This window comes from Camellia sinensis, chromosome 4 (genome assembly GCF_055761805.1).
Source record: "Camellia sinensis isolate YWXY chromosome 4, ASM5576180v1, whole genome shotgun sequence".
NCBI lineage: Eukaryota > Viridiplantae > Streptophyta > Magnoliopsida > Ericales > Theaceae > Camellia > Camellia sinensis.
The window spans coordinates 64061865-64088195 of NC_138964.1; the positions used below are offsets into that span (position 1 = coordinate 64061865).

At 37.9% G+C, this 26331-nt stretch overlaps 1 protein-coding gene across 1 annotated transcript; it reads left to right on the top strand.

Annotated features, from left to right (window-relative positions):
* The first annotated feature begins 13343 nt into the window (after window positions 1-13343).
* LOC145824683 (receptor-like protein 9DC3) lies at window positions 13344-16343 on the top strand. Its single transcript, XM_082925065.1, has one exon. The coding sequence runs from the start codon at window positions 13485-13487 to the stop codon at window positions 16161-16163; it is 2679 nt and encodes an 892-aa protein (XP_082781191.1). The 5' UTR covers window positions 13344-13484; the 3' UTR covers window positions 16164-16343.
* Window positions 16344-26331: the final 9988 nt, after the last annotated feature.

Sequence of the window (26331 nt, forward strand, 5' to 3'; positions counted from 1 at the left end):
TCCAAAGGTATGAGGGTTGTGTGGCACTTCGGCCAATGCCGCGACGCCTTTCCGGCCGCTCTTCCCCATTCCTATCCCGGGGATGTGCTGGAGTTTGTTCATGAGATAGACTGCTTGGGCACTAACATATACCCCTTCATTAGCTGCCATGATATCCTGTACGACCCGAGCCTCAGCCAAGGTAAAACCTGATATGAACACATCTTCCATACCGTGCTCGATTTCTAAAACAGGCGTAGACACCTCCGGTGGCGGATGAATTGACGAATTTCCAAAAACAATGGCTACTCCCTTCCCGTAGGGGTATTTCACCACTTGATGTAGGGTAGAGGAGACCGCCTTCACCTGATGCAGCCACGGCCGCCCCAAAAGTAAGTTGAACGTTGCAGAGACCTCCAAGACATGGAAATCTATCTCGTGCTGTCCCGGCCCAACCTTGGTTTGGATCTTAACTGTCCCCATTACTTCCCGGCTTGTGTTGTCATACGCCCGAATCACCTAGGCTGTTGGCACAAAATCTGCGATTTTCAAACCGATCGCGTAAGCTATTCTTGCCGGACAAACGTTGATGGCGGACCCTGTGTCGACGAGGACCACGGGTATCCATTTATCCCTGCACTCCACGGAGATGTAGAGCGGCTTGTTATGGTTCGCACCCTCAGGTGGTAATTCTTTATCAGAGAAAGTCAACATCGGGGCAGCCCCTCCCGAAAAGACTAGGCCTACCAGTTGTTCAGGCGTGGTGTCTATGGAAAGCTTGGCTTTGTCCATGGCTGAGAGGACTGCCTGTCTATGTACCCAAGAAGCCATAAGCAGTCCCCAAATGGAGATGTCTGCTTGTATCTTCTTTAATTGTCTCAACACGGCCTCATCCTCGAGTTGCTTTTCCTTTTGCTTCTCTGCCTCCTTATCCTTTCCGGACGCCTCTGGTTGATCCAGATGTGGAGGCTTGAAATACCGTCCACTCCTGGTCATGTGATTGACTTCACCGATATACCAGGTATCATCCAGTTGGTTGTTCCCCTAATCTTCATCGGTGTGGGCAAGACACAGATCGTCATCTTCCCACCACATTCCATCTGCAGCCGACAGGCACCTGTCTGGTTCCGGCATGACTGTTCCGATACTTGCAGTACTCCCTATTCCTGTGCTCGCGGCATTCTCCATTTCTGTACTTGTGGTGGTCTCAGCCCCTACATGGGCTTTTGCCTTCCTGATCCTTTCAGAATCTTCAAAATTTACCCGTTCTGACTGTGTCAATGCAGTAGATTGTTTGGTAATCCCTGTACTCAGAATGCTCCATTCCCGAGCGAAACTCTCGACACCGGCGCTCCCCAGCGATGTACTCTGTTCTTCGACGTTCTCGGCTATTTCTGACATCCCTGCCCCTGCCGGGCCTTGTTCTGACTGAAACTCTCCTACCACATCTGGCTGATCGTCCAACCATCCCGTGGCCTCTGTCGATTCCTCATAGTCGAACCAGCAGACGGCTGAGTCTTCTGGGTCTTGGTTACTGTAAAATTGGAGCTGGGCAAGATCTTCTTCCACAGCTGTCAAATCATCCATTCCCTGTCCTGGACCGTCCCCTTGGATTGCACACAGCTCTCCCTCTGCTGGAAACATCACATCTGGTCTATTCTGGTTCATCGGCGAAATGTAGTCACTCGGACTATAAGCATTCTCCACATCACTCCCAGACTCCACAGACTCCGGCTCGACAGCCTCCTTCTCCTTTGGGGTCTTCTCTCTCCTACTCTGGATGGTCACCACCCCTGGCTTGGGTTGAGTTACGGAGACATCCATCATGCACAAATCGGTGCAATCAGGAAGGAAAATTTCCGGCTTGGGTAGGTAGGAGGGTGTGATATAGATACTAGGATCGTAGGGCATGACCCTAGTGTGGATGAAATTGATTCTTTTGGGTGGTGGGGCTTGGTTATGTGTGGGGAGAGGATTTGTAGTAACATTGGGTTTCTCAGGAGGTAAAATCACCCCGTTATCAATGAGATCTTGAATCTCATGGCGTAATCGAAAACATAGGTCAGTGTCGTGACCGTGTTATTGGTGGAATGCACAATACTTGGCCGGATTGTGGGTGGCGGGGAGTCTTTCTGGTAAGGGCCGCGGCTCTAGGGGCTTCAGATGCCCTTTTCTGATCAAAACCCCCAAAGCCTTGGACAGGGGCATATAAAGCGGAGCGAAGGTTCTGGTGTTTCTGGGAGGGTATTTGGTTGTTTGTGGGTTGCTTCCGGACGCACCGGAGAATGGTGTGGCTGCCATAGTTCTTGGGGAAGGGTTGGTGGTGACCATACTCACTTCGAAGGTTCTGGTAGTTGTAGTGCCACTCGGGCCTGTATTAGTGTTACGATTGAAAGTTCTGCGGGACTGCTCCCGGTCATTATCAATCAATCCTTGCTTCAAGGCGTCTTCAATCTGCACCCCCATTTCATGCAGGTCAGAAAAAGTAGGGAAGGGGACTACAATCATCTTTTGCATTAGCTTCGGCTGAAGATTGTGCACAATCATCCGAATTTGGTCCTTGTCCGTGGGCCGTAAGGTCATCATCGAAGCCTTAGCCCGCCATCTAGCTACGAATTCTGAGAAGCTTTCCTTGGGTTCTTGCCTTGTTGTCTCGAGATCCCGGGTCGTGATCTCGATTTGTGTATTGTATGAGTACTGCAGGATGAAGGCCTCAGCCATCTCGTCCCAACTTCTCTTGACGTCATCTTCCAGTTTGGCATACCATGTGGCCGCTACACCCGACAGGGTTCGGCCAAATAAAGATAGCTTTTGCAGTCTAGTGAGGCCCATCGGTCTTAGGATGTCTGAAAATAATCTTAGGTGCACCATGGGGTCTTCAGACCCATCAAAACGATCAATTTGTGGCATCTTAAACTGATCTGGCAGCGTCACAGCTGCGTCGGTGTATCCGTCTCCAATGTCTGGAATGGACTTCACACCCTGAGTTTTCTTAAACAGCTTTTCAAGCTTGTTCATTTTTAACGCCATGGGGTCCACCTCGGACTCGAAGGGAGAATCCGATTGATTGATAGGAGTGGGTGCTTTGGATAGTTGAGGTGGGATCGGGGGCGGAGCTGGCCCCGTTGGAAGGTCGGTATCCTCCTGGACATTCCGGGTATTCGGCGTTTCTTCGGGTATCAGAACCCTTGGTGGGAGAGGAACTTGCTGTGAAGCTGATGCTCCGTTTTGCTGTTGTAACCTCCCGATCAATTCTGCTTGTTCGCTCACCACCGTGGCTTGCTGTTTGGCGAATTCTGCCTGCCGAACAGCATCCTGCTGCATCATTTTCATGCTGTCTTGAAGTTGGCGCACCATCTCCTCTAAGCTAGCCATATTACTCTGCTCTGGTTGAATTACTGGTATATGTTCCCTCTCTGTAGGTGAAACAGAACCCTGATCCCTACTGAACTCAGGCGGGGTAGATAAGGCCCTCTGAACTGATTGTTGAACTGATATCCTCTGCCCAGCTGTCCTCCGTCTAGTAACCGGGGGTAGGGAGCGGTACACTGGTTGTCCGTCTACCAGATCCTCAGATCGATGGAGTCGACGACCTCTAATCCAGAGTGCTTGGGGAATGTCTACCGGGTTGGAAGCAATGGTGCTAAACTACCTAGCAAAAAGATAAATAAAGCAGTAAATAAACAAACAATCGGACGGCATAACGGCATAAAATAAACACATACAACACGCAGTTGGGCATTCATAATGCACAGTTTGATAAGCCGAACACACTGTTCCCCGATACTGATCACTGTTCCCCGAATTTTTGTTCCCAAGATACTGAATCTGATACCCGCGGATATAACTGATTCTCAAATTCTGATACCCATGTCCTTAGGCCTGATGCCACTGTCTCGCAAACTGGTATGTACGTTCCTGTAGAGATACACTCTAAAAGCACATAGCAAGTAAAGAGAACCAAAACACCCCTATGTTGGGGTAGGGTTTCCCTGTCCTATTTTGTCAGGAGCTAGGGTTTCACTATGCACGCAGCAGTTTCAAACAACCTAACATCGGGTAAGCAACCTGTCCTAGCTTGGAATAGTCACTACGGATCCGAATATGCACTAGGTCGAATGGTCAAAAAAGGGTGCCCTGGTAAAACCGGGATTTGTGTTCCCATACTGTCAGAACCCATAGCCGGTCAGCCTTATGGTCATGCCTTGACAAGACAAGCCTCCGGCAAACCGTTCAGGAATGGCAGATGGCAAACACTGTGTTCCTAGGCGCACCAATGCACATGCAATGGAAAGAGACACATAAATGAAGTCAAAACCGGATATCACGAGTTCGAGTCAAGCTCTCTAACTCCCCAGCAGAGTCGCCAGAAACTGTAACAAGCCCGCGTGGGACCCTCGCTACAGTTCGGACTCTCGATTTGTGTTGCGGTTCTTAATCTGAACCAAAGAGTCCAAATCTGGCAAATCGTTTTGAGAAACAGATTTTGAAAAAGTAGTGCCAGACATGGACTGCTTTGCCAGATACAGAGTCGCCACCTAAATATTTTTTATGGGGAATTTAGGAAACCCTGACTCGGTGCCGAAGGCCACATGTCCGTCATTACCGGAGTTGTCTCGGCTCGGGAGCTTGGGTACGATCGGGGAAGGTCAGCTATGAGCACCCCCTTTCGCCCGGTCCGAAGACCGGCCTCTACTAACCGTGATATCCAATTTTGAAAACGTTATGTGTTCTTATTCCAGTTATTAGCCTAGAATTACTATGTTGTGCGCGCAGCAAACAAGTATAGACTAGATTGCCTAATTTGGGAATAAACATTGCATATCCGTTTGTTTCGGAAAAATGTTGGAATTTGCTACTCGTAAGTAGGCTAAAACACGGATTTCAATGAGTTTTTCCAATTTAAACAATCCAACCTTCACCCACAGGCATTCAAACAGTTCATCATATAAGCATTTAGCCGCATGGCAAGCATACTGTCATGGCAACACTCACACGCATGCAGGATGCTAAAACATAAATACTTACATCGTACTCCATGCCAAAACAGTAAACTAGTTAGCAAACATGCATGCCCTAGTTCATGTTAAGAATGCCTAATGCATCGCATGCAAAAATGCAATCTAAATAGGCTCGGCTACCCTAAACATGGCGTGTGAAATGCGATCAATTATCACGTATTCAATTCGTGAATTAAAGTACAAAAGCAGTTAGCATGATGTACCGAGCCTAATGCATGCAGTACAAATGCGTGAATGCACACATGCATAGCATAAGGTATGCTAAATTAAACATGCCCTAATCTACCATCATAAGCAGGTAAATAAAAGGGAAGAAAGACGTGAGGTTGGAAGACATACACACACTCACGCACACTTATTACATAATTGCCCTTACTCGGGGGGGAGCCAAATAAATATTACAGTCTCAAATAATAAGCAAATAAAATTATTACAGGATTTCTATTTAATTAAAAGAAAGAATGCAAAAAGAAAGAAGAGGGTGGCCGCAGCCTCTGCCTCGGGATGCGCGAATGACGCGTGCTCGGAACTCGGCTTGCCCGAAAAACCCGTACCATACCCCTGCCACCTCTGTTTGTACTGCCCTGTCTCTCTGAAAATTGTCAAAACTCCAGAACAGGTTCCCTGAATGTTGCAGAGTACCACCGGCTTGACATAATTCCCACCGGCAGTCCAGGGTTTCCATCGGCACTGTTTTGATTTACCGGCCATTCAAACATTGCCGGTCGGCACTGAATTCTGCCGGTCGGCAGAAACTTCCTGCAGAAGACAGTTTTGACAGCAAACAGAGAACAGACAGTGCATGGCATGGGGGTTTCAGGCAGATGTAGGCATGGTCATGCTTCCTATCATACTTTGAGCTCAAGGAAGCATGACCCTCGATCCTCGTGCCATCAATGGTGCATGATAGCTCAAAGGATCAAATTTGCCACTTGATGTAAAGATGCATGCAACAAACAAAATGAGAACCAAAACCTTATCATGGTGAAGTCAAAGGCCCCGGTGACCAAAAGTTAAGGCACGTTACATCACTTGTGGTATTAACGCCCCTCAACTTTCACACTTGGTTTGACACCCCAAACCAAGTAATGCAATGCATGTTATGCAAACATGGCTCAAAATGCAACATGATGTCAATATGCAAAGTATGCCAAGTATCATGCAACTAGTATGGCAAGCATGCAATATTAGGCATTCAAGATGCAAATGCAATGTAGATATGGACACTTTAAGCAATAGAATCAACATGCTACAACAACATATGGAGCAATCATACATCAATCATGAAACAATCATGCAAAGGTGGCTTAAAATGGCAAAGGGGCAGACCTTCACCCTCCTCGAAAACAGTGGCCAAAAGTGCCCAAGTGATGGACACTCAAACATGGAAGCATACACACTAATAGGCCCAAAATCAAAGCATAACAAAGGAGCATTTTACTATCACTACCCCAAGCCAACATGGCACGAGCTATACAACCAAAAACGGAGTTTGAACATGTTGAAATCAGCCCTAAAACCCAATGATATGGCAATTTTGGATTCTCAAATACTTAGGCATGCGTAGTGTTCATTTCAAAGCATAAAAGGGCACATCTTCTAAGCATGAAGGGAACCATGAATGCAAGCATGCTAGCATGATTTGGGGGCTGAAATGACATGGCAAACAACTTCCACTCATCAAATAGATCAACTAAAGCATACTTATGACTCATACACTTGAGGGCTCACAAGCCAAAATGCATGGCAACCATAACAAACATGTCAAACATGACCAAGTTGATAACCAACAGACTTTAAGCATGATAAAATAATACCAAAACCTTCATGGAACCATGCCATTACATGCAAGAATCATGGCCTAAGCATAAGGGGCGTTTCTAGGCCAAATGGGGCAATACAAAGCAAGTCCTTTAAGCATGCAAAGAGGCATAAATCCAGCCAAAAACAGAGGTCACTCATGACCTAAAACACCCAAAAAAACTTCTGAAATGAGGCCAAAAATGATCAAGCATACATGCTACCTTTTTAAGCCAAAAAGTAAGGAAACAAAACAATGAAGGGAGAGGGGTGTCCCTCCCCTATGCAAGACTTCAAACCACCTTTTTTATCACTGAAAATCAGCTGGTTTTTAGTGGTGAAAAGACCAAAACACTGAAGTGAACAAAGCCTTACCAAAGAGGCATCAAAATGGACCAAACAAGGCCTAGAAGGGTGAGTTTGCACTCAAACCACAAAACGACCTTAATGAAAGTTCTAAAGCATGAAAATACAAGCCTTTTTTATGTTATACACAAGAGCTAAAACAGCAAGCAAGATAGGTAGAAAACTATTGCAAGTTTGGGGAATATAAAGCAAGATGCTCACCCTTGAAGGACCCTTGAAGAACAAATGGTCTAGCCCTCTTCTTTTGATTAAAATCAGTCCAAAAACTCAAGAATCAACCCCCCAAGTCCCTCAATCTCGGAGCAAGGTGTAATGGTGTGTGTAATGGTGCAAAAGTAAGGTAAAATCCACCTTTAGGCCAAGAAAACACACACAAAGGGAGAGAGAGAGAGAGATATAGAGATAGGATGTATCTATATCTCTAAGCTCTAGTTTTTGCTTCTAAGTCTCTAACCTAGAGCCAAGAGGAGAGCCTTCCTCTTATAGGACTCCCTCTTGCAAAGCTTATACAACAAGCTTGGTTAGAGGGCAATCCCTCCATACACGTGTATGGAGGGAGGGAGAGTTGGTGCCAGCTATCACAGCTGGCACAAAATATCTCCATAAAGTGGATGAACAGTGGTCGGCTGCCCAAAAATGTCATTTTGACAAAATTTAGTGCCGACCGGCAACAAAAAGTGCCGACCGGCAATAAAAAGTGCCGATAGAAACAAAATGCCAGCCGGTGACCTCTAGCTACTGCCGGTGGTGTGTGGGGATGCCTCACAAGGCATTCCCTGCCCTTCCAAGGCAAGATGCAAGTGTTCGGTGCAAAACCGGACACTTAACGGTCGAATTCGGAGATCCTGAGGCAAGGCGCGTAGCCGAGACCTCCGGGAACTCCAAACGAACACAAATATGGATGATCACCGAGTGTTCAAACGGTGACGTCCAAGTCTTGAGGACGGTCAAAAATAGGGTGTCTACACACCCTCTGAAACAAGTTAAACTCAACACCGAAATAAACAAGAACAAGAATTTGAGAAAAACTTTCGAACACAACAAACCCAAATGGTTAACAAGGTTCCAAGTTACACCCGCCACTCTAACAAGGGCAAACCCAATGTACACAATGAGGGAAGAGGCGCACAACATAACCGGTCATCACAGAATGAAATAATTTGATAAATGAATCACAAAAGGATATTTCCTTAAACTCAAATGGCACTAAATCAAATAAATATTACTTTCTAAAACAAAAATGGCTAATTGGTTCATAAGAAAACTCTTAGTATTTAATGGATTAACATTCTCCCATATGTGATTTATGGGTAAAATTTTCAATTATTTGTACCTTTTGGTAACACTTACGTTTTCAGTTTTTAGTTTATATTTACAAAAATTTTAAAAACTCAAATAAAAACTTGTTTGGTAAATTTTTTATTTATAAATCAATGGTCTCAGTTTATAAATTGGGCCAAAAAATGTAAACTAAAAAAATGAGTTTACGTTTTGAGTTTTGAGTTTTTTTTTTTTTTTACCACCCAACACTAGCCACCACCCACCATCATTTTCCACCACCGTCTTCCGCCACCACCACGCACCATCCACCCCCCACCACCACCTGCCACCACCACTTATCACCCACCTGCCACCACCCACCACTACCCACCACCCACCCACTTGCCACCACCACCCACCTCTCGTCGCCGCCACCACCACCACCCACCCACCACCACCCGCCACTACCATCCACTGCCCGCCACCACCACCACTCACCACCCACCTGCCACCACCATCCAGCACCCGCCACCACTAGCCACCACCCACCCGTCACCACCACCACCACCATCACCCACCACCCACCACCACCGCCACCACCACCCGCTCGCTACCGTCCCCCACTTGCCACCGTTACCCATCCACCCACCACTACCACCCGCAACCTACCCACCACCGGCCGCCATCCGCCCCCCACCTGCCACCACCCGCCACCACCACCACCACCACCACCCACTCACTATCACCCGCCACCGTCACCCACCCACCCACCACCACCACCCGCCACCTACCCGTCACCACCCGCTATCCGCCACCCACCTGCCACCACCACCCATCACCCGCCGCCACCACCACCACTTCCCACTCGCTACCACCCGCCACCGTCACCCACCCACCAACCACCACCACCAATACCACCCACTCGCTACCATTTTCACTACCGTCTTCTGCCACCACCACCTGCCGTTATTTTCCACCACCGTCTTCCGCCGCCACCACTCGTCTCACCCATCACCACTTGCCATCTCTCACTCTTTTTTATATTTTTAAATTTTTTTAAACATTTTGTCTAAACCAAATGCGTTTGTAGTTTATGATTTTCTAAATATAAACAAAAACCAGTTTATAAAATTTTTGTAAATATAAACTAAAAACATAAACATTACCAAACATGCATATTATTATTGATAAATTTTTGTTTTATTTTACATTGAAAACAGAATCTTACAATTCGCAATATAATTTTATGATTCAATCTAAGAGCCTCTCACAATGATTTGATTTTAACAACGTTGGTCTACCGAGTTAACTAACCAATAGTGTTACATATATCAATTAGTATATCAATTTATGTGCCAACGCATACTAAGACATTGTCATTTAAAATTTATAGATTTCATCCATTATTCAAATTATAAAAAATTAAAATCTCTAAAATTATATTAAATCATCTATTAATATATCAATTGATATATATAATTTTATTATTAACCAAAACGTGCTTCACTCATCAAGGAGCACTTCACCAATAAGGCCGGCATTGAGGGAGATATGACATGTAAAACACATTTTATGGAAAATTGGAGGGAAAGATCCTCTTCATACTTTATGAAAAGCTCTAGGGTGGAAAGATCCTCTTTAGTCTTCTTTTTATATTGGAGAATGTTATTTGAATATGTGATGTTTGCTACGGATCTAATTTTAATTATTTGGATGGTTTATCTATTAAGTTATATTTAGTTAAAATTTTAACAGTAATATTATAAATTTAAAATTAATTACTCAAAAATTATTTAAAATTATTATCTTGTGGTTCATATTCATTCTACACATAAATCTCACACTACACAAATTTAATCTTCACCACATAATCACCCACTCAAAAAATTTTGGGTGAATGTCTCGCACCATAACATTTTTTAAATTTGAAATTGATTTGATAATTATAATCATATAATTTCTATATATTTAACTTAAAAAACAGTTGTCATTCATTTTAAAAAAATAAATACATATGAAAAAATTATTTAAATATGATTATTGGATTTTTTTTTTTTTCATAGAGCATTTCACACTCCATAATGTGAATAATGGAGAAAACTAGTATAGTAGTATTATATTAGGGGGGCGCTTTTAGTCCCTGCTTATCATTATTATTATTATTATTATTATTATTATTATTATTTTTATTTTTTTATTATTATTTTTTTTAATGGAATTCCATTTGTTTGAATCCGCATTAATAAAATTTAACCATTAATAAAGTTTCTAGGGACCCAACGTAATACCAAAACTATCCCACCTCTAAAACATTATAGGATTGGACATAACTCTTTTACATTAGGTGATATTTAAATATTTTGGGTTTAAATTATAAATTTGGATAAGAATTTAAAAAAGAGAAGGAAAAATGTAAAAATAATGTAAATAAAATTTAAACTATTTTTTTTCCCCATAATATTGTATCTGATTCTATAACTAATTCTATACAGCTAGAAGTTTTCATTTTTATTTAAATCAGTTGAATAGGAAGCAATGTTAAATTTTAAGTTATTAATATGTGGATTAGTTGGACAAGAAACTTCATGGAATCACCATATGAAACTTCTTGCCCTTCGTCGTGGCAATAACTTGACCAATTATTAAATGTGATAGACTCAACTCAAAATTATAAATTCATCTAATTAAATTCATTTCAATTTTATTTAAATTCACTTAAAATAATAATTTAATCTAACAAATTACATCTTATAAATCTAATAAAAAATTAATTTAATCTTTTAAATCTTACTACCGTTTTATATTTTGTTTTTCTTTATTTATAAATTATGTCCTCTCTATTAAAAAATAAATAAAAAATGTAAACCTTTCAATTTTTTGGATTGATTTATACGCAACTTCCATTACATCATAGTAATGTAATCATTCGCTAGCCCCAAAAATTCACTTTCGTGTGATTCCAAAATTAGAGTATTAAACTTCTTTTAAACTATTATTTTCGTAGAAATCTCAAAATAAATTTTATTTCACGTGGTTCCAAAATTGTAATACAAAACTTCTTTCAAACTATCACTTTATACATCTTAATATTTAAATGAAGGATGATTATAAATTTTATACATCTTAATATTTTAATTTAAAATTTATTTTTTGTTTTGTATGCAATATTAATAATTAAAATTTTTTATGCAATATTAATACTGTAATTCTTTTTTTTTTTGTAAATAAATTATTAAGTGAATTAATGATTTTTAGTGATATGAGAAATATTTTTTGATGAACAATTTTGATAATTTTGTTGTTGCATAGGAGAGTAGTTAGATTTTTTTTTTTTTTTTTTTTTTTTTTTTTTTGTAGTTAGATTAAAAAAATTAAACAAAGAGTAGTAATAATGAGAACTTTAAGTATTTTTAACATTAAAAGCTGAAACTCTTACAGATGAGTATATCATTGCAAAAATATTTATTTTCTTGATATATTTTCATGATTTTTCTTGATTTGAATCTGACAAAGCTATGTGAGTTGATCAAGATTAGGACTGCTTTGTGGATGAAACCATTCTTACATGTGTTCAACTTTTCGGTTCAAGATTTTATTTTCAATCTGAGGCAGATCAGGATGTGTTTGGGGAGTAGAGTTTTGATTTAAAGTTGGGGTGGTCACAATAGAGTTTTGATTTGAATGTGTGTTCAACTTGTTTCTCCGTTTTCTGTGTTTGTTGGTTTCTCACAAACATTTAAGGGGTGCTAGCATATGACCGGGTAGCCCTCGTGGTGCCAACCTTGTTGGGATGACATGGGTCTGCTGTGACGCTTTTTGCATTTGTCCTCTTTATTGATATATCTTCTCTAGTTGCTTGAATATTCATCAATAAAATTCTTTTTTGGCTGATCAAAAAAAAAAAAAAAAAAATAAGAAGGTAGTGAATGAAACAAATATTGAACAGGCCATGGTAGTGAAATTATTAAAACATCTTCCTCATTAATCAAACCATCGAAAAGTTTAGACCTACAATTGCAAACTCATCGTGTTTGCACCCACTGCTAGTAATAATATAAAATTTACTTGCATTGTTTTGGTAAATCAGATAAAATCAATAGTTTTACAAGAACATGATATATATATATATATATATATATATATATATCTTTGTATGATCAAAACCAAACGATGTATAAATAATATAAATAAATAAATAAATAAAAGAAAAACAGAAAGAGGAGGGTTTGAGATAGAGATGAGAAAGAACAGTAAAACAACACATACCCGAAGAACAAATAGAACTCTGAAGAAGACAAGAGCATGGTGGAGAGTAGATCAACATCTAAAAAAATTAGAATAGTTTATCTGCAGCTGTTAAGGATCATGTAAATTTCATGAGGCTATCGATCTGAAACATCCATGGTGTTTGATTGATAGTAGATTGTAATGTTTCAAGGTGTTTGATGTTTGAAGGTGTTTGAATTTTAAAAGATGTCTGTGATTGTCTGTGATTTTATTGATGTTTAATAAATTTAAGAGGATAATTTTTCTAATTTCAGAATACGTAAAAAGTAAAAAAAAAACATGACAATTTGTCACACTTTTATAATAAAGTAGACTTTGTATTGTCAAATACTTACAAATAATTACTTTAGTTGAAGATAATTATTAATTAGAAATTAATATAAACAAATGATATACATTGTCATGTACGTAGGCCGGTGATATAAAAATATGAAAAAAAAATTAAGTGACATACGGCAGTCTTTATTTAAGAATGTTACTTGAATTCACATTGTTTTTAAGAAAATTCTAGTATGTACCCACCTTTATATTATAACAAAAGCTGTACTAAACACCACCTATGCTCAACATTTACAACGCCAAGTCTTCCTTGACGAGTGAAAAGTTATGGAGTCCAGCTGTGTAAACATCAATGAAGACTGACTAGTCAAAGTCAGTTTACTTGTTTGTAGGCTTTGCATTGCACCTACATTTGCCTATAAAGCATTTGGCCTCTCCCCTGTTAACAGTCAGCAAGCATTACAACCTTTGTTTTTGAATCTAGGAGCAAAGATGGCCTCTAACAATCAACTCTTTCACCTCTTTTTATTTCTTTGTTTTTTCCAGATTACTTGTTTGCATGCCCAACTCTGCACTCAACAACAGACCTCTGCATTGCTCCAATTTAAGCAACAATTTTCCTTCAATAAATCTGCTTCCGACGCCTGTGATTATGTCTGTGATCTTTTCTGTGAGTTTGTTGGAATCCATTCTTACCCAAAGATGGAGTCGTGGAAGGAGGGTTCTGATTGTTGCTCATGGGATGGGGTCGAGTGTGACAACAACACAAGTCAAGTAATTGGCCTCGACCTCACTTGCAGCTGGCTCCAAGGCACCATCCACCCCAATAGCACCATCTTCTACTACTTTCCTCACCTCCAAAGGCTCAACCTTGCTTTCAATGACTTTGGTATGTCTCGAATCTCATCTGAATTTAGTCGGTTCACCAAACTGACACACCTCAATCTCTCTGACTCTAATTTTTCTGGCAAAGTCCCTATAGAAGTCTCCTTTCTGAGCAAATTGATCTCGCTTGATCTCTCTTACAATTATGGTTTGAGTCTGGAAGAACTGGGTTTTGAATTACTTGTTCAAAACTTAACCAAGGTAAGAGAACTTAATCTTAGATATGTAAACATATCTTCAGTGGTTTCGAATTCCTTGCTCAATCTGACTTCTTTAACACTTCTCGATCTTGTTTCGTGTGGATTGCTTGGAAAATTTCCTGACGGAATATTCCATTTACCACATCTGAATGAGCTGAGTATAGTTGATAATGCTGCTCTCACTGGTTATTTTCCCGAGTTTATAAACTCGAGCAGTCCTCTCCAGTACTTGGCGCTTTTAGTCACTAATTTCTCTGGCAAATTACCTGACTCAATTGGGAATTTGAAGTCCTTGAAAATGTTAGTTGCCGCTGGTTGTAATTTTTATGGATCCATCCCTACGTCGCTTGGAAACCTTACAGAAATGACTGTTTTATCCATCGGATACAACAATTTCACTGGCATACTCCCATCTTCCCTTTCAAACCTTGGAAATCTCGTCGGCTTGGGCGTTGGGGGTAATAATTTTGAAGGTAAAATCGCAGATTTTTTACCTAATGTAAAAAGTCTTCTTTATTTATATATTGGTTCAAATAACTTTGGCGGTCCATTCCCATCATTGGGTGCAAACCTAACATCACTTGTTAGCTTAGATTTGTCAAATAATCAGCTAGCGGGACCTGTTCCATTACAAATAATTGGACTTCCAAATCTAACGCGGTTAAGTTTAGGTGATAACTTAATTAACGGTGCAATTCCATCTTGGGTCTTCAGCTTGCCAGCATTGGAATACTTCAACCTCAGTAATAACAAATTGACTGGCCATATAAAAGAGTTCAAATCCACTCATTTAACTGTAGTTGATTTGAGCAATAACAACCTACATGGTAGGTTTCCAAGTTCAACCTTCAAACTCGTAAACCTTACTAGTCTCATTCTTTCATCAAATAACTTCAGTGGTGAGCTAGACATGCTCTGTCATGCAGTTTCCCTTCAATTTCTTCTCCTGTCTAGTAATAGCTTTAATGGTTCTATTCCACAATGTTTAGGAAACTTCAGCACACATTTCTCTGTGCTCGATCTGCGGAAGAATAATTTTTCTGGCACCATTCCTAATACATTTGTAAAGGGAAATTACTTTGAAACTATCAGCCTTTATGGAAATGGATTTGAGGGGGAAGTACCAAAATCTTTAGTCAATTGCAAAATGCTAAAAGTGCTAGATCTTGGATGTAACAAGTTCTCTGCTAAATTTCCATATTGGTTGGAAAAACTACAGTGGTTGCAAGTTCTAATATTGAGATCTAACAAATTCCATGGACACATGCCAACTTCCAAAGCCAAATTTCTCTTCCCTAACTTGCGAGTTATGGATTTGTCAGACAATTATTTTACTGGTCCATTGCCGAAAAATTATTTCAATAATTTCAATGCTATGATGAATGTCAACGAAGCCAGTTATAAATTGCAATACTTAAGCATGGCTGACAGTAATTACTATTGTTTGACTATAGTAATCAAAGGATCAACCATAGAAATGGTAAAAGTCGTAACCATTTTCACTGCAATTGATTTATCGAAAAACAATTTTGAAGGTGAGATTCCAGAGATCATTGGAAGGCTGAATTCAATCCGAGGGCTCAACTTATCCCACAACAACCTTATAGGTTGTATACCGGCATCTCTTGCTAATTTGACAACGCTTGAATGGTTAGATCTCTCTTCCAACAAATTCACTGGGGAGATTCCTCAACAACTAAGGAATTTGATATCCCTTGAAGTCTTGAACCTTTCGCAGAATCAACTAATAGGACCGATACCACATGGCAACCAATTTGATACATTTTTAAATGATTCCTACATTGGCAACTTGGCATTATGTGGACCTCCATTGCTTAATACATGCAATCCAAGGACACCACAACCACCACCCTTGATGTTTCAACAAGAAGACAATACTTCAAGTGGATTCAATTGGGAAGTCATATTACCGGGTTATATATGTGGGCTTGTATGGGGACTTGTTATGGGATATCTTATGTTCTCTAGAGGAAAACCTCAATGGCTTGTGAGGATCATTGAAGGTGAACGAAATGGAAGCAGAAAGAGATTTAAAAAGCATGCTCACAAGAACAGAGGAAGGTGAAAATAGCCAATCAAATGGTGTCCTTTGGTAAGTATTACAATGAATTTCTACATCCTTTTGCTTGATCATGAAAAATTATGGCCTGGTTATGGTTGTTATCTAGTCTATTTTTAGTTTCTTAGCAGTTTATTTGTATCATACATAATAAAGCGAGTTTATTTCCTTTGATGTTTATACAAAGCACTTGATTGGAAATCATCATGCGAAAAATTAAAAAATAAAATCATGGACGTAATAAATGAATAGTGAAAATAAAGGTTTGTTATTGACTGTAATAGCTGCAATTGACAAAAGGCACAAGACTTGGACACTTTTTTAATAGTTTTTCATTTTCTTTTTAAATTTACTTTTATACCCTAAACTATAGTCACTTTTTCTACTTCATTTTTATATTATTAATTGCATCTATTTAGTCTTTATTGTTCATGATTTCAGTTCATATGGGAGACAATTTGTCCAAATCATCAATGCTAAAAATCTAATCTAATGGTTAAAAAAATAATTTTACAATTTAGACAACCAAAAACCCAGATTTCTCTCTGCTTCAAATAATGAATAAGAAAATGACTGCTCTCCTAATTATGGTGGGTTAACACTTAGCTTATTTTTATTAGTAATTCATTAGTTATATGAATAAAAAAATAATATGTTTACCTTGTTTGGTTTAATTCACTTTTTAAAAAATTGAGTTTTTTTTTTCCCCTTTTTAGTGAATTTTTTTTTAAATATTTTACGCAAATTTTTTATTTATTAAATATATCTAATTTAGATACACTTAAAAAGTATAATATTTACAAAATAAAAAATTCACCAAACAACAAAAAAAAATACAAATATATATATATATATATATATATATATATATATATTAAAATTCAATACATTTTCATATTTTATTATACAGTAAACTATAGTCACGTTTTTTTTACTTCATTCCTAATTTATTAGTTGCATCCATTTATTGTTCATATGGTTTAATTGGATACGATATCCGCAAATCAGCAATTGTGAAAATTTAATCTAATGGGTAAACAAAATAATTTAAGAATTTAGAAAATTTAAATGGTACAACTAACCCCTATTTTTTTCTTATTCACACTTACTAGACAGCTCACCCTTTACAACTAAACACTTATATTCCTCTCTACCTCTGATCTGAAATAATGAATAAAACAAATATGTTTTTGGCTGTACAGTTTAGAGTAAATTACATAGGTCTCTCTTAATATTTGAAGAAAACAAGCCCTCTTTTATGTTTTGCTTTCTATTATTAATATGGGAAAGAGTTTTGTCTAATTTGCTATTGAATTACAAGTGTGATAATCGGTTCGTAAGATACATTATAGATCTTATTTTGATGATTTGAATCGTACAATTTGTAAAAAAAAAAAAAAATGTGTAGATCATTTAGGATAAAATTTAGATTAACGCCATATTTATATCCATATAATTTTGTTCATATTGGTCTTTGAAAACATGAATGGACAATTTCAAAATTATACTTGTCATTCATTTTTTTAAACAAATATAATGAAATCATATAGTTATGAATATAATGAATCTTTTTTTTTTTTTTAAATTATCAAAATAGGATATGCGGCGACTCTATAAATCCCAAGAACACCCCTCTAGTAAAATTGTGGATGGGAGAGAATCCTTCCCCATTAAAATTGAGCAACACCGAAAGTGTTTTCATTTTTTTTTCATTGTTATCATACATTAATTGAAGCTATCTAATTAGCATATACATGGTTTTCAAAATATATTTGGGTGACATGCATGTCAAACCCAATATGCTCAGGGAATTCAGTAACTGTAACAATCTTTGATTTGTGTCATGTAGTTGCGGTACATTTCAATTTGATCCAAGTGACATAGCTTTTTGGAGCCATGATGAATTTTGGTCAAGCTGATGCATTACACAATGCTGGGAAGTTGCAGATACAATATTAAAGATTAGAATGTATATATATGTTAGTGAGCGTGTGTCTACTTGATGAGTGTGCTATTAAATTTGTAAAATATAAATTTTAATTTTGATTTAAAAATGAATATGTTGTGTGTTATTATTAAGTAGTAAAGATATTGTTTCCCATACTGAAGATCTAGGATTGGAACTTTTTGCGTGGTTTGTATTTTCTCATGTTTGGAATAATGGAAAATGAAAATCAATGAAAAATATTTTTTATTATCAACAAAAAAACAAGTCAAGTAATTGGGCTCGATCTCACTCAAAGAAGCATTTTGCAGGTAGAACATTGAGGCTGAAGCACTGACAGTGGTAGAGGATCACTTACCTCAAGTGCTAAAAGAATCCCAAAACTAACTTCAAAATACCACGATCCACTTCAATCTCATAGTCCTAATAAATATAACACCACATAAATAATTATGGAAGGATTACACTCCAGTGTATTTATAAATAAATAAATAAATTATAAATACATTAAAAATCTATAATTTTAATTATTAATATTCATAAACTTTGACTACTAATCTGTAATTATTTTTCTAAATTTACACTGATATATAATTTCCCCAATAATTATCAAAGAAAACATTGCCTAATGTGTGTTCATGCAAAGTCTAGGATTGTTCATTGTCCACAACAGTCATCTATTCCATCTACTTCAGGTCTTGCAAACGCCCTTAACCCATACCCACTTATAATAATCCAATCACCTTTGCCGATTAATATTAATGCCCATACACTCACCATTTTGATTAAGCAATTTCATTCATAAGTTCTGTGAGACCATGAAATATCCTCTCACATGGATGTTGTAGAGATCCAACGAAGAGAAGAGCTTCACCCCTGTAAATCTGCAATGAGGAACATAGTCGGTGCCACCCAACCGGGGTTGCCGAAGGGGTGTGTGTTTTGTGGAGGGAGATTAGACATCCCTTCCATTTGGGATGCCCCTCCCTTTATATAGATTGGGGGAGGTGACCTTTGTTTGGACTGGACCCATTGAAGACTTTGTTTGGATTTGGCCCAATAAGCTAGTACCTATAAAATTCTAGCTCCCACAATTGCCCCAAAACTTTCATTGTCTGTAATAGAAGGAATGAAAGTTTTTTCTTGCCAAGTTACGTTGTTCAAATAGCTGTTAGGTTTTTTGATAAAAAACACTTTGGATAAATGAATAAAATGTATGAATGAATGACTGCATGTATGCTTGAATGTATGTATAAATGTAAGTATGTCTTGAATGTATGTATAAATGTATATATGTCGATCATAGGATGAGGGGGGTGAGCTAAAACTCAGTGAGTAACATTATCTCTATAACGATGGGCCACGGTATTATAACCCCTGGGTAAGGGTGTAGGCCGTGGTATTATAACCCCGGGCAAAGGTGTAGTATATTGTCGAGTGCAAAGATTGCTTCCAAATATGGACTTTCGTGCCGAGCTAGAAATATTTCTATATGCCGAGCACGGAAATGATTGCCTGAACCAAATAAGACAGATTAAATAAGGTAGATATATCAGCCAAAAAATGAATCACGGTATTATTACCTCCGGGTGAGGGTGTAGACCTACAGTATTATAACCCCCGAGTGAAGGTGTAGGCCGCGATATTCTAACCTCCGGGCGTAGGTGTAGGCCGCAGTATTCTAACCTCCGGGCATAGGTATAGGCCGCGGTATTCTAAGCTTCGGACGTAGGTGTAGGCTGCAGTATTCTAACCCCCAGGCATGGGTGTAGGCCTTTGCTAATGGCGCTCCGTGTCGAGTGCGAAGATTACGCTGTACTCGGAGACTTTTACTGATTTTAAGTGGCGACCGAGCGCCCATAAGGCAAGGACTTTGAATAATGTATCTTGTACCGAATAAGGTGGATGTGTTAATCACCAATAATATTGCTCCACTTGTATGGAATTGCCAAGTAAATATTGGGCCAACTATTTAATTATCGGGTTTCTCGGTTTGCGTTTAGTCCAAGGTAGACTTGCCCTATTGCTTTCGAATGATAGGTGTTAGTCGGAAGGAATGTAGATTCCCATTGCCCTATGTTGCAGGAAAGATTTGGCTTTGGTAAAATGACGGCGCGCAAAAATATGCAAACTGCCGACTACCAAGTGTGTAATGTATTGCCCCAAAACGGGTGCTTGCTTCAAGCTATGTGAAAAGGAGTGGGAGTTTGTAACTCTAGTAAACGTCGTTGTAATGTTTGTACCAAGTTGGCCGAGTATGCATGCATATCAAAGGTGCCGAGATGATGATCGTCTGATGTGCCCCAATTGAAAAGTGGAAAATTGACTGATGTCCCAGTGGGCAATTGTTTTGCTAAATAATGTTGTCAGGCGAATAAAGTTGCCGAATACTGTGGCCAATGTTGCTGCATAAAGTTTGACAATGCATAAAGTTGACCAATAATGTTGTTTTGCCGAAGAAGGTTGATACACGGCCGAATAATGATCATACATAATGTTGAATGAATAATGGTGCCGAATAATATTGCCGAGTAAAATTGATGCACTGCCGAGTAACTAGTGTCAAAATATAGGTGTCCGTTTACACTTGGGTCAGTGATTGTGCTGATTGTTTGGTTGGCAATTTTTCTTAGCTTCGTGGTGTGTCGGCATCCCTTCGGAGTTGGATTTGCTAAGAACTTGGTTGGCAATGGTTGCCAATTTATTGAAGTTGAGTTTCTTGTCCAACGTATATTTGCCCCATTGCTTTTGAATAAGATTTTTTATTCCGAAGGAATAAAATGGACATGGACCAAAATTGCCGAGTAGGCCGATAAAAATTTGAAACGGATTCCGTGCCCCCATGTTTTCGAGAAATTATGAGATTTTTGCCGATGACGTAGACTAACAATTGTTGTTGTTCCGAGAATGTCTAATGCTGTGGAGTGAAAGTTGTTATTCGGAAGGAATTCATCATTTGGTGACAAATGAGTCGAGCTGGGAGATAGGCAGAGAGTCTCCAAATAAGATGTAGTTGGTGAATTCGGCATTGAGCAAACTCCAGGTATGACGGCAAAAATGTTGTTTTTAGCTGCAATATGTGACATTGCATATAACATCTATGAATGTTTGGTATTGAATTTGCAAAATCAGATCGTACGGATGTGTTCAGAAGGCTCTAAATAGTTGGAAACGGCTATTCGATTGCTTGAATCGGACTCCAAATGGCATAATTATAGCTAAAATGGATCCGACAGCTCAGGTCAGGAGAGAATTAGGCTCCGCAAAGCACTGGATAATTTTTCTGACTTATTCTGCATGTAACGGCTCGGCTTGATTGCTTGTAGCATGGCAAAAAATATAAACAATGTTGTTGCCTAGAAGATTTGAACTCATCTCCTTGTGAAAAATGTTGAACACTTAATCATATTGCCACCTTAAATCTGTGTGTACATATTTGGCTCATTATAGATTTGAACTTGATTGTTTGGCTATGACATGATGTAACTTAGCCGCAATGCACACAATAATTTCTTTGTTTGCCAACTTCTGGTCGTTCTCTTCGACAAAATAGGTGAATTTTTGGGCAAATTTCGCCTAGCCCGTACGACTTCGTTTTAGCTCCGATTTTGACGCGGTTTGTTGCGTTGGACTCGGCTTAATGTGTACTTCACACTGGTATGGCCAAAACTTGGTTTCGACGATTATGAAAATTTTAGTTTTTTGAAAATTTGGTCCGTTTCACAACTACCGGCGAACTTTGGTTAGTTCTTGGCTCCTCAAGTTGGTGGGTTTGGACTCCTTGAGTTGACACGAATTTGCTAGATTTTTAAATGTGGATTTCAACAAGCCGAGATGCTAGTGTTAAGCCGAGAGAGTAGTGACGAGCAAGATTGTGTAGCTTTGTAGTTACTAATACGCTGGATGTCGAAACTGTTGATAATAGGCCGAATAAATGTTATTGAAGCCGAGTGATAATATGCAGAGAATGAAAATTGCCGGATAAGTTGTTGAAGCTTTGTTGATAATTGGCCGAATAAATGTTGTCGAAGCCGAGTTATAATATGTAGAGAATGAAAATTGCCGGATAAGTTGTCGAAGCTTTGCTGATAATAGGCCGAATAAATGTTGTCGAAACCGAGTTATAATATGCAGAGAATAAAATTGCTGAATAAGTTGTCGAAGCTTTGTTGATAATAGGCCGAATAAATGTTGTCGAAGCCGAGTTATAATATGCAGAGAATAAAATTGCTGAATAAGTTGTTGAAGCTTTGTTGATAATAGGCCGATGAGTGATACTATGCAAAGTGAATGAAAATAAAAGTTGCCGAATAATCCAATAAGTTGCCAACTTGTTCATTGGGCCGGTGGATGTAAGTTGGTTCGTTGGTGGTTGTCGAATAGTGTGTGTTGGTTGTGCCGAGCTGGGCTAGTATGTTTGGGTTACCGAACGCTGGATCAGTAATTCATCTTTGATTGTGCCGAAAATATTTCCTTATACTATTTGGTCTTCGACTTTATTTTGGTATTGTCGAATGATTTAATTGGAGTGGCATCACCGAATTGTGGAGGCAGAGGAACAAGAGTTGATAGGCCAATGGCAACGGCGAGTAAGGCGGGTTCCCAAACTGCTTAAGTGGCCAAGAAGTGCCAATGTAATAACTCTTGATCGGATTGGAACTCGGCAAGGGAATGGTCGAACGGTTGCGCGAATTTAACAAGGTGGTGGCCGATGAACTTATGCTTGGCCGAGTGATGTGATGAAGGAAATGGGAATTTTTGAATAATGTTAACTAAGCAACTTGATAAAGTTGCCGAATTAATATATATATATATATAATGTGTTGACTACGTAATTTTTGAATCTTTGAATAATGTTGACTAAGCAATTTATATATATATATATATATAATCCCCAATAGTGTTCTCTGCAAACTGATATATATAAAATTCGTAATCATGGTCTCGGCAAAAAGGTAAGTGTTATAAGGAAAACAATGTTTTTGGCAAACTTCTAATATCATTATATATATATAATTTATTTTAGTAGCCGAATTGATTGTACCACTAGAGTGCTCCATGGAAAGGTAGGTGATAAAAGTTAGTTTCCAATTTTTAGAGAGAGAAAGTAAAGACCCAAGTTTGAAGTCCATAGAAATTGTTAGTATAGATATATATGTATGTATATTCTAAGAAAAGATGAAATGTCATCAATCAACATGAACAGTGTGAAGTGCACTTGCATAAGTTGGTAAAGTGCCGACTAACAGCTTTAACAGATTTAACAAGAAAATTTCATCAGTCAGCTTTAATATGTCGAAAAGATGCTCTCTTCAAGAAAAGTGAAACCCATTTGTAGAGAGAGAAAAAGGAGATACAAAAGATTCACAGTGAACAAAAAGCTCTATTTTGTAAGCATAAACATATGTATATCCAATCCAAGAACCAATCTTAAAATAATTTTCAGAGAGCAAATAAATCAAATTTGTTGTTAAATTTGTACTTACAAGAACATGTTTGTTGTGTTCTTCGTTGATCTTATTCAGTCGTTCCCACAGACGGCGCCAATTGTGAGACCATGAAATATCCTCTCACATGGATGTTGTAGAGATCCAACAAAGAGAAGAGCTTCACCCCTGTAGATCTGCAATGAGGAACATAGTCGGTGCCACCCAACCAGGGTTGTCGGCCAGGAGTACTCCGATGATGAAGTTAATCCTTAAATCAAGAAATAGTATATATATATATATATATTAGAAGGGGTGTGTGTTTTGTGGAGGGAGATCAGACATCCCTTCCACTTGGGATGCCCCTCCCTTTATATAGATGGGGGGGTGACCTTTGTTTGGGCTGGACCCATTGAAGACTTTGTTTGGATTAGGCCCAATAAGCTAGTACTTATAAAATTTTGGCTCTCACAAGTTCCTATTTCATTTTTTCTTTTTTTTTTTCTTTTTTTTTTCAACTATGGTTTCTATGATATCCAACCAGCCATATATATATAGATGCAAGTGATATGAATTCCACACAACACACCTTGGCTCCTTGCTTCTTGCACCAACCCAAGCAAAGTACAAATGTTGCCATGCTCTACTACCTCAGGCACTTCTCACGGGTTAATCGCCAAAAACTACCCAAACATCATACATAATCTGTGGGTTCTAGCCAAACCCTAAAGGAATTTAACCCCAAATTGAAATACAATAAATAATAGAAGGGAGGAGAGGTTGTACTAGAGTTCTTACCTTAAAGAATAAATAGATTGACCTAGTACCAAGAATTGATTCTTCAACCTTTTTTTGTTGGAACCCTCAAGAGATCCCCTTCTTTGGATTTTTTAAGAATAACTGTAAAACCTAACGAGGTTATTAACCTAATTTTTTTAAAATTACAAAGTTACCCTCTTCATATATTAGTTATATGCATGTCTTGGGTATTACATTAGGTTTTAAGTCTACCATTTCTTTTGAGATCACAAATTAACACTCAAGAGAAAGCTGGTGATGATACTTCTAAGATGGTGTATAATTTTTGAAGGGGCTTCAGCTTAAATATTTTTCTATTTCATGTATACTATGAATTTAAGTTAAGATGTTCACAATTTATTATTAAACTTTACTGAAAACCAAAAAAAAAAAAAAAGAAAAGAAAAGAAAAGAAAAGAAAATTCATATTAGTGATCATCACAACATGAGCTAAAAATGTGTAGATGCTCAACTTCTAATTGCACTTCGACTTATTTGCTCTGGGTTCTAGGTAGGTTTTCTCTTTCAATTTACCACCATTTTAATGGAGGTACTAATTAATTGTTAAGAACGTATGGTTACTAGTTACTAGTCAACCCTTCCACTTTAGTCATAAAGTATTTGAGTTACCAATTCTTTTTAGTATATATAAATTATGTTATATGATCAAATCTTATTTTCGTCAAAAATAACTTGCATATCACTCTGGAAGTGGTCATAGGAATCTGTTACTTTGATAATCAGTTTGGTGGCTTACTGATCTTTGAAATTTCAATCTCTTCTCAGTATTGATGACACTGTTGGCTTACTGACTGGAGCTAATTTTGAAGACATAACTATGATCATCCATAATAATAAGACAGGCAAATGGATTTCTTCATTCAGGTATAGTTTTTTGTATGTTGTCATGCTGTTGTGATTAGGTCTGGAACAATCAGCTCACTGTTCTTTGGTGAAACTGATTTACATTTGTGGGTGTTTTCTCATCTAAACTTAAACTGGATTTATGTGCTTTTGAAACTGATTCACTTTGCAAAATCTACCTTGACTCAGAACTTTTAGATTAGACTCAGGATAGACATCAATGTATAGATTATATAATTAGATATGAATCATTCACATTTTTTTTTTTATGCTGGTTGTTCATTACCATTTCTATTTAGCCTTACACTTTGGTAATGAAAGAATAAAATGAAAAATGAATCATCATCCTACCCATGCAGACGTATATTATCTCCTAATTGTTTTTAATGTATTCATGTTCCCACTTTTGTCATGTAGTTGTTAGAATCAACGGTCATGCATAGATGGATGCGAATCTATAAGTGAATCTATTGTGAAATAGAATTTACAATAAATCTTATGATTCACACACTACCACAAAAACAAATATAGATCACATTTTTTTTGTGTGATTTATGCTATTTAATCACGCTTTTTAAATTTTATCAAAGTGATCTTTGAGAGTGATTAAAAAGAGTCATTTTTAATTACACATTTTAAGTGTGATTAATAATGTTTTTAATCACACCTTTCAAGTGTGATTAATGACATTTAGATCACATCTTTTAAATATGATTAAAAACTAATAAAACCTGTGATAATTAACATTTAGATCACATCTTTTCAGTGTGATAAATAACATTAAATCACATATTTTAAGTGATTAATAACTAATAAAACCTTGATAATAAATATTTAGATCACATCTTTTAAGTGTAATTAATTACTAATAAAACCTGTGATAATAAATATTTAGCTTACAAATTTTAAGTGTGATTTATACCTAATAAAACCTATGATTAATAATGAAATAAAATCACACGTCATATACATTTCTCATCACAGTTAATGCGTGTGATAAAAAAAGAGTTCGACATATTTGAAGAATAATCAATATTATTTTTGTACGTACATTTCAATAATGTAATACACACTATATACTATACTTTGAATCATAACCATATTGAATGGAATAACGTCATATATTTCATAAATGAAAGTC

Coding starts and splice junctions, on each gene's coding strand:
- LOC145824683 (XM_082925065.1), top strand. CDS start 13,485: ATGGCCTCTAACAATCAACTCTTTCACCTCTTTTTATTTCTTTGTTTT.